Below are 10,465 nucleotides of genomic sequence, written 5' to 3'. Positions count from 1 at the left end.
AATTTTCTTTTTTTTAAAGAATTATTTTATTTAACTTTATTTATTTATTTCAATTTGACCAGAGAGGGACAGAGCAAGGGGTTGGGGGAGTGAGAAAGCAAGCTGCCAGGTCCAGAATTCAAACGGTGGTCAGCCATGTGGGAGTCCAGTGCTCCTAACCACCATGCCACCTGTCGGCACCATAAAGCTTAATTTTCTATACTGATATCACTGGAGTAAAGGTTTGTGACCTTCGTGAACCAGGTATTTTAAGATTAAAGTAAATAAAACAGAAAAAGCACTGAATTTTAATTCAGAGTTGTCAGACTTAGTTAAGTCACTGAAGTTCTTTGGACTTCATTTTGGAATTTTTGTTATATACATAACCACCTAAGAGTAACTATCAATACTTTGAAAGTCAGATTTTCAAGTTCCTGTATTTACCTAAAGCAAACACAATCTTTCAGTCAAGCAATAAAAAACTGGCCTTGTTAGGGCCAGCTAGTGGCATGGTGGTCCCATGTGGCTGACTATGTGGTTCGCGTCTGGTGCATGTGTGTGTTTGTATGTGTGTGTGTATCCAGAGTCCCAAGCGGAGGATGGAGAAGGGAAGTGGAGTGGCTGTGTCCCCCCCTTTGGTGTTTTTTTACTTATTCTCTCATTATTCTCTCATTTTTTCTATCCTTATCCAATGAGTGCACATTCTTTACAGCAATTTTTTTTTCAAGTTAAACAACTGACCTTATTATTTTTAATATCTTGCCAATTTTTTGAACAGCCTCTAAAAACCATTCTTATTTCCTTATTTTACCTCTTGTACCCTGCAAATCTGTACCTTTACCTCTGAACTCTGTTTGCTAGGTTTGTGATAACTAAGATGGTGCTAGTTTCCATCAGTGGTGAGATATGGTTCATGTACATAAGATCATGTGGGTGTAAAACATTTTCAGAGGAGTGTACATTCACAGAGGAATCAAGCTAGCAGCCTCCTTTTTCTTTTTCTTTTTGATTGAAGCAACATTTAGAAGTCAGGCAATTCCAAAAAATATCTAGTCTGGAATCCTCTTGATAACTTGGAAGATCTAACAGTATTGCCTGTGTTCTATCAGGCATTTAATCCAGTGCCTGTAGATTGTCCTCTTCGGTGTTCCTTCTCTTTTACAAAGTACTGTATGTACTAAAACTGGAGTGTGGTATCCCTGTCTGTCAATGTCTGTTGAATTGAACCTTTGATTTCTTTGTAGTTTAGTGTATTCAAGGATTGCAGTTATGTTTGCATGCTGGTGTCAGGCAGATAAAGTACTTGTTTAATACAATTTTGTTTGTTTGTTTTTAAAAATAGCAGACATGGTCTGTGTTCAGGCAAATACACTGATTCACCAACATAAACCCAGATTGTCTCATGCAAAACCTTGACAAATGTTACCTTTTCTGTATCTTAACAGAAGACTATCAGGACTGCTCCAGCTGGTTTTCAGGTGAGAATCTGGGCCCCCAATGATCAAGTCCTTAACAAACAGTGGTTTTTATGTTAGAGTCTTGGGATTTTCAAAAAATAGGGCATCCAAGTGCTGGAATCATCCTATAGGCTGCTAGCTTATAACTTTTGTATAGATTTTAATTTCAGCTCTAAGTGGAAATACTATTTAATGAAACGTTTCATTGAACTAATTTGTTGTACATACATTTGATGAAAAATATGTCTTGTGGTATGTTAATTTCAGAAACAATTCTAGAGGTTTTAAAATCATTTTAGAAGTCTAAATAGACCCATATATACATCAAGAAAACTCTTTAAGTGCTTTATCTCATAGAAATTAGGATTTTTATAGCACATAAATCATGTGTTTATTGAACTTTTTTTAACCTGGCATTTGCTAACCTTTGTTCTACTCTTAATATTCTTAGGTTGGGATACTGTTGCCGAACTACTATGAAGTAATTGAATATATGCATATCTATCTATATACAATATCACATAATGTTAAATTTAGGACAGTGAAGGCCAGTCAAATGGCATGGTGGTTAAGGTAGCTGCATCCCACATGGCCAGCTTATGGTTCAAGTCTTGCACTCACCTACTTGAAAGATAGGCCAGGCACAAGTGTGTGCATGTCCAAAATCTGGAGAGGCAAAGACATTGCAGAGTGAGCATTCCCTCGAGGGTTACTATCTCACTTTCCCTCTGTCTTTATCTCCTTGTCTCTCCAGTGAGTGCATGTACCTTATAACAAATTTAAAAAAAAAAGGACAGTGATTTAAGACATTTATGAAGATAGTTTAAAAAAAAATCACTTGGGAATTAGATGTTACTTTATGTCTTAGAGATAATTATTTATTTACAAAAACGTTATGCCAGTGGATATAGTCTTGAACAGTAGTAGCTTATGACGAAATTACATTTCTTTTCTTTATAACTAACTTATTCTAACTTGAAAATGAATTAAAATGTACATGAAATAGACTTTTTCTAGCAAATGAAGGAAGTGGCCAGAGGAAACTGCTTAAGTTAGTCATGTAACCCAGTACTATAAGCTCTAACATTCCTCTTTTAAAATCAGTTTTGGTTTTAAATATACTACATATATTTATAATTAAAATCCTTAAAATAAACAAAACTATTAGTTTTGTGTAATAGTTTTTAAAACATTGCCATGTGTTTGACACATCTCCCTTCAATAAGTGGAGTATTCATGTTACCCCTTTGAACCTGGATAGGCTTTTGCTGTTGCTTCTGTGAATAAAGTACTGTGGTGGTGTTGCTGGTTTTCTGCCTGGTCCTTCTCTTTTTGGGACATACACATTTAGAACTCTAAACAGCCATGTAAGAGGTCTGCGTACCTGAAAGCTGCCATAGTGGAGAGTGTGAACACCCAAGAAGCTTCAGCTTCTTTGAGTTTCCTAGCCAAGGCACCAGCTAGACTGAGATAAACCTTCATATGTTTCCATACCCAGCCACCATCTTGACTACAACCACGTAAGAGACCCTAGTTGAGCCCACAAACTATAAGTAATAGTGAAAAATAATTGTTCAGGTTTAAGTCACCAATTTGGGGTGGACATATACAGTGTTAGATAATTGAGGCTTCTGTATACCTGTTTTATTTCAGAATTTGTTGTGTGTTCTGGACCAGATTTCATACAATATATCATGTAGCCTAGTCATTATAAAGGGTTATGTTGGTCAGGGTTTATTAGAATCTCTTAGTGATAAAGGCTTTTAGGTTGGGAAACTCATTAGGAGATTCAAATAATTGTCCTCTGTTTTGTTTCCTAAAGTTGATCTTTTTTTTTATCCTAAATGCCTCTTATTAGAGGTGAAGAAGCCCGAATTCAGGAAGATTAGGACCTTTCCCAATGCTTAGGTCATAAATGGTAATCTGGATTGTTTACCTCCAAGGCTCTTTGAATTGTTTATCACATTTCACTGGTTTCACTGGTGGAGAGAAGTAATTTTTACAACAAGGATCGGCAAAACTTTTTGTAAAGGGCCAAATAAGCTTTGTGATCCATAGAAGTTTTCTCATGTTTTTTTGTTAGTTTGTTTTTTTGTTTTGTTTTGTTTTTTATTCGTCATACGGCACATATGCTTACCCAGGAGCACTGAGAGAGAAAGGGAGAGGGAGAAAACATTCCTCAATGCCATGTGGTCACACTGCAATCCCGTCTTTATTTCTTCATCCTGTCAGGAATTTTGGGCAGGCATGCACACACACCAGGCATGTTTTTCAAGCCATAATGGCCAGGTTTCAAGCTGCATGGTCTTCTGTGTGGAAGTTGGCTCCCTTAACCACAAGGCTACTGGGTTGGTTCTTTTCCTTTTTAAAAAAAAACACCTTAAAATGTAAAAACAATTCTTTATCCTATAGGTCATGCAAAAACAAACCAGGGCCCAAATTTGTCTTGCAGATTTTAGTTAGCCAAGGTATAAGCCACACACTTGCTCATTGTTGTCATGGACTATCACATGGACTATGTGTATACCATTAAATGAAGGTGTTATCTTAAAATTTCAGTTAAATTTAAAATGTTAAAGTGTTGTCAATACAAAGCTTTCTTGTGCACTAATTTGAATATTCTGTTACATAGAAGCTTTTATTATTTTACATTTGCATTGTATTGTGTATTGTGTATATATATATATATATATATATACACACACATACATACATACATACATACATACATGTATGTATTTATTTATTTATGGCCGTAGGGTATGTGTGCTCTCTGGAGAAACAGACAGTGAGAGGGAAAGTGAGAAATTACCCCCCCACTACCACCACCCCCAGGGTAGATGGCCACATCACAATCCCTTCTCCATTCTCCTCCTGGGATTTTGGGCGCACGTGCACACATGTACCTGTTGTGAGCCTTAAGCTGCTGGATCTGGGACTTGAATGGGTCAGCCATGTGGGCATCCAGTGCCTTAACCTCTGTGCCATCTGCTGGCCCCATGTTGTGGTTTTAAAAATTTTTTAAATTAGTTTATTCCCTGAATTAGAGAAACAGTTTTAGCACCCCAACAGGGTTCTTAAGCTACAGTTCACCCCCATCTTCAGCTATTCTGGATCATGGGCATATGTGTGTTGGGCTTTACTCAGGGAGATTCCTGGTATTAAACCAACAACTTTCCCATGTTGGTTAACCTCCGCATTCTTTGTACATTGTTTAAAGGTACCTGATAATTTAATCATATATTTAGAAGGCCTGAATTTCAGATTCATATCCATACGTTTCTAGACAAGCGTATTTGATCACCCTGAACTTTCTGGCCTCATCTTTATCTGCAAAATATTAGAAGATAAAATATGCCTTAGTTGATACTATATGTAGCCATAATGTGTGCAAAAGTGATCAAATGTTAAAGCAGCAGTTGTTTTATTAAGTAAACGTCCATTAGTATCAGTTATCTCAAAATTAAGCTTGTAGATGATTTCTAAAACTGCAGCCAGTTTCTGATTTTGAATTTGTTAAAAATTTTTAGAAGAGCAATACCCTTTTCTATAGGGGAACCATGAGTTAGGCATGTCTTTGAAATTTAAGTTGTTTAATTCACATCATGCATAATGCTTTCATTCTGTATTAAACTTAGTATATATAAAACATAATTTTACATAAATACTTTGGCTTTTGGGGTGATACTTTGAAATAAGCTCTAGTGATTTCATGAAAAGATTTTTGCAGCACTGTATTCACTTAATTGCCTATTTTGTTATGATAATTTTAAGTTTTTTCTTTTGGTTTACAAATATTTTTTCATTCTGTCAAGACTTGCTGTATCCACTTTTTTTCTGATAGCTCTAACCCAATAATTACTAAATATCTGCAAAACTTGAATTATTGGTACCGACAGGTGGCATGGTAGTTGAGGCGCTGGACTCCCATATGGCCAACCACAGTTCAAGTCCTAGACCTAGCGGCTTGTTTTCTCACTTTCCCTCTCTTTCTCGTACTCTCTCTCTCTGGTCAAATTAAAATAAATAAAGTTAAATAAAATAATTCTTTTTTTTAAAAAAAGAAATAAGCTCTAGTGATTTCATGAAAAGATTTTTGGAGCACTGTATTCACTTACTTGCCTATTTTGTTATGATAATTTTAAGTTTTTTCTTTTGGTCTGCAAATATTTTTTGTTCTGTCAAGACTTCCTGTATCCACTTTTTCTGATTGCTCTAACCCAGTAATTACTAAATATCTGCAAAACTTCTATCAAACTTTTTTTTTACTTATAGTCTAAAAATGGTGTTTGTCACCATTTAGATCATAAAGGAATTTTGTCTTTAGTGAAACCCAAACCTAGAGAATGAAAGTCTTTTTAATTGATAGTTTCTGATTTTTAATAACATTTAAAAAATAGTGAACACCAGTAGAAAGAACTCATGTATTGGGTGATGGGCAAAGTTATGACACATTTTTGCATAGAAAAACAGAAAAATACGTCATGACTTTACTGGTTACCCAATACTTTATATTCATCTTAGAAAGATAGTGCAGATTTGCATCTGTACATCCAGAGAAATCTATTGTCATGGCATTCCATACATAGTTATTTTCAAATAATCCTTAAAAACTGTGTCCAAAATTATAAGAGAAAAATGTGACCACTTCCATTTCTTAAGTAACCTTATTTCACTTCTTACCCTAATAATAAATAGTTCTCTTCAGTCAATGAATTTTTTTCTTCCTTATTTCTCCTTTTGGAGAAATTTTAATCTTACCTATTTATAGACCCTGTTAATAAACTTTGCAGTATAATTGGACCTTGCTTCTTGACTGGAGCTGTAAATCTCATTTTGTCTCCTTAGTTTTATGATTTAACATTTTCCTTTGTCACATCCTTTTTTTATTCAGAAAGGTTTGCCATAAGGTGTGTGCGCTCTCTAGAGAGACAGACTGAATGAAAGAGAGAAATCACCCTTTCTTGGGGGATGGAGATAATGGCCATGCTGCAATCCCTTCTCTATTCTCCTTTTAGGATCTTGGGCATGTATACACACGTGCCTGGCGTGAGTTTTCAATCGCTGTGCCTGGCGTGAGTTTTCAATCCCTGGGTTCAGTACTCGAACCGCAGTTGACTACTTGAGAGTCCAACGACTTAACCATTGCATCTTCCCCCCTTAGGCTGTTCCCCACTTTGTCACATCTTAAATTTGGGAACATGTTTTTAAAACATCAACCATTACCTTTAGTGCAGTATCAGAATTATTTTAATGTGGGAAATACATCTTTCTAAGATTTATTTTGTCTTGTTGGACAGAGTGGGTTAGGGGTACAACACTGAACAAGTTACACTGTTATGGTTCATACCAGCCAACTCCAAACTTTTCTGATTGGTTAGCACACCAAAAACCTTTTCACACATCAAATACTTTTTCTTATAACTTTCTTTTGACATGATTTCAGATAAAGAGAATGATTAGAAGAATAGTACAAAGAGTTTTCTTTTACTTCCCAAAAATACTGTGCAGATGTTAATATTTTATCACATTAGTCTTTTTCTCATTCCCTCCACCCCTTCCCTACCTTTTATATTTATGGCTGTACCATGTATGCTATGGGACATGTGCGCCTGACTAGAGACCGAGAGAGATGGTGAGAGTTAGGGATCATCCTTAGTCCCACGGGGAAGGCCATGCTACTATATCCCTTCTCCTCCTTTGTCCTCTTGGGATTTTGGGCATGCATGCACACCCCCCGTGTGAGTTTTAAGCCTCTGGGTCTGGGACTTGAACTGCAGTCAGCCACATGGGAGTCCAGCGCCTAAGCCACTGTGCAACCTGCTGGTCTCCCCAAATTATCTTTCAGTTGCATGTATGGTTTGTCTTTGTCTCCAAAGACGGTGCTTAATTATGTATTTTCTAAAAATATAAATTTTATTTTTTTCTTTTAAATCATACATAGTACTATCAAAATTAGGAAATTAACCTTACTATTGAAATCTACAAACCTTGCTTAGATTTCCTCTTTTTCAGATGTGTTTCAGATCATGGACCTGTATTCATTTGTCATGTTTCTTTAGTCTCTTTTTATTATAGAATAGTTCCAGTTTTCTGTTTCATGACAGTTATACGTTATTTTGATGCTCTTTAATTTGTCTGATACTTCTTTACATTTAGGTTCAGATTTTGCATTTTGTATAGAAGTTTCACTGATGCATTGTTCTGTTTTTCTCAGTACACCATACCAGAGGATCCGTGATGTTAAGTTGTCTCATAACTGGTGATGTTGACCTTGATTTTTTTTGGTTAAGTTAGCAACTGCCATCTTTCTTCACTATAAAGTTACTAGTCTTCCTTTGTAATCTTGTGGGGAGTATACATCCTTGATAATTATTTATTTGTAAGTTACATACATGTATTTGTACTAATTTAATGTGCACATTTTAAAAAAACCCTCACAAAGTTAGAAATTAAAGTTTGAGATAAAAATGTAGGAAGTTCTGGTTGTTTTTTGGATCCCAGTTTTGTCTTTTTATACCCTGTGAGGGGTCAGTATTCCTGGCTTTGTAAGCCAGAGCTCTGTACATGGTTTTTTTTTTTTTACCTTGTATTATTTAACAGGAATTAACCCTGTGTCTTGATCCTGAAATAAAAGCTCCTTGAAGGTTAATAATTTCATACTTAGTGCTCAAAATAAATGCTTAATGATACTGATATTTCCTATTATTTTACAATTTTGTTTGCAGATGGAGAACTTAATGTTCTAGATGATATTTTGACTGAAGTGCCAGAACAGGATGACGAACTATATAATCCAGAGAGTGAACAAGATAAAAACGAGAAAAAGGGTATGCAAGATTTCTGTTATTTTTTTAAAAGAACAGTGTAAATGGATGTTTCATTTCTTTTTAAAAATTTATTAAGATGATTATTATTTATCATTATTATTATTTTAAAATTTCCTATGGGGCATGTGTATTCACCAGAGAGCCACAGAGAGAGGTGGCTGGAAAGGCTAAAGCAAGCCTCCAGGTTCTGGACTCAAACCACAATTGACCATGTGGGTGTTCAGTGCCTTAACCACCATGCCACCTACTGGCCCTGAGATTTAATTTCTTTAGAAACTGGGCTCTTGTTTGTGTTCTTTGAGGCAAAAGCACAAAATAAACTGGTATCCTATTCCACAGGAATAAGAATAACATTTTTAAATATTTGAAGCTTATCATATATATGGCTTTATTCCAGTAGTTAAAGTGTGTGTTTTCTTTTAGCTTAACTTAAAAATATTTTAGAAGATACTCCACAGAAATGAGACTTTTTTCTTTCTTTTGTAGATTATGTGTTAACTTTTTGTGAAATACGGAATACTACCAATATTTATATGTTTTTTAAAATTACATTTTAAAGGATCAAAAAGAAAAAGTGATCGAATGGAATCTACTGACACCAAGCGACAAAAGCCTTCTGTTCATTCAAGACAGTTGATTTCTAAGCCATTGAGCTCATCTGTTAGCAATAGCAAAAGAATAGTTAGTACAAAGGGAAAGTCAGTCACAGAGTATAAAAATGAGGAATATCAAAGATCTGAAAGAAACAAGCGTCTGGATGCTGATCGAAAAATTCGTCTATCAAGTAGTGCCTCCAGAGAACCCTATAAGAATCAACCTGAAAAAACTTGTCTTCGGAAAAGGGATCCTGAAAGGAGGGCCAAATCTCCTACACCAGATGCCTCTGAGGTAGTAAATATTATTGCAGATGTAAAAACAGAAACAATTCTTGTTGAGCCGTTAGAACTATTTATTCACCCTGACCTTGTCTGTTATATGACTGCTGATTCCCCTTTTTCTTTAAACATCAGAGAATTGGGCTTGAAGTGGATAGACGTGCAAGCAGATCCAGCCAGTCTTCTAAGGAAGAAGTGAATTCTGAAGAATATGGCTCTGACCACGAAACTGGCAGCAGTGGTTCTTCTGATGAGCAAGGCAACAACACTGAGAATGAGGAGGAAGGGGTGGAAGAAGATGTGGAAGAAGACGAAGAGGTAGAAGAAGATGCGGAGGAAGATGAAGAGGTGGATGAAGATGGAGAAGAGGAAGAGGAGGAGGAAGAAGAAGAAGAGGAAGAGGAGGAGGAAGAGGAAGAAGAAGAATATGAACAAGATGAGAGAGACCAGAAGGAAGAGGGAAATGATTATGACACTCGAAGTGAGGCCAGCGACTCTGGTTCTGAATCAGTTTCTTTCACAGATGGGTCTGTCAGATCTGGCTCAGGAACAGATGGATCAGGTACTAGTTTTCATACATCAAAGTTTTTCTTTTTATTTTTCCTTTTAAAATAGACTTGATTGGTTTTGTTCTTGAACATGTTTAACTTGGATGATAAAATTTATGAGGAGATGAAGGGTATTAATAGGATTGTCTTGTGATCTTTTATAGTTAATTATATGCTGAGTGTTATGAATATATTTGAATAATCTCGAATAATATTTACATATTTTAGTGAGGGCATTTCCTAGCTAAAAATTACAAGTGAACGCAAATCCAGTTGTTTTCCTGTAAGTTAAATGTATTTCAAGTTTTAAGTGCTTAGATTTTCATATCAGTTGACAGCAGCTTATTTAAACACTTAAATGTACCTAAGTATATTCATGTGAAATCTGTTCACTTAGATATTATTTCTTTTTTTCTTTTTTTTGGAGAAGTTTGTGCTATAGGGCATGTGCGCTTGCCAGAAAGGGAGAGACAGAAAGCAAGAAATCACTCCCCAGGGGGGATGGCCACACCACAATCCCTTCTCCATTCTCCTCTCTGGATCTTGGGCACACAATGAACATGTACCCAGCATGAGTTTAAGCCACCGGGTCCGGGACTCAAACTGCTGTCGATTACATGGGAGTCCAGTAACATAGCCATTATACCGATAGTTGGTCCCGGTATTACAGTATTTCAAAAGAACTTATTTCTTCTTTTTTGGGGGGGAGCACAAATTTTTCTTCCAGTTTTACATTAATGAGTTGACAGAGAGGGTCTAGAGGGCTGGGTAATAAA

General features: G+C 35.9%; 1 protein-coding gene across 1 annotated transcript in view; it reads left to right on the top strand.

Annotated features, from left to right (window-relative positions):
• LOC102496250 (YTH domain-containing protein 1-like) overlaps positions 1 to 10,465 on the top strand; it is a 122,977-nt gene that overhangs the window by 84,253 nt on the left and 28,259 nt on the right. The window contains 3 exon segments of the mRNA XM_014582876.1: positions 8,165 to 8,266; positions 8,826 to 9,154; positions 9,277 to 9,703. Coding sequence (XP_014438362.1) covers positions 8,165 to 8,266; positions 8,826 to 9,154; positions 9,277 to 9,703 — 858 coding nt within the window.

Source organism: Tupaia chinensis, unplaced genomic scaffold, assembly GCF_000334495.1.
Source record: "Tupaia chinensis unplaced genomic scaffold, TupChi_1.0 Scaffold143894_1, whole genome shotgun sequence".
NCBI classification, from domain to species: domain Eukaryota; kingdom Metazoa; phylum Chordata; class Mammalia; order Scandentia; family Tupaiidae; genus Tupaia; species Tupaia belangeri.
Note: the sequence above shows the minus strand (reverse complement) of the source record. Positions and strands in the feature narration are given on the sequence as shown.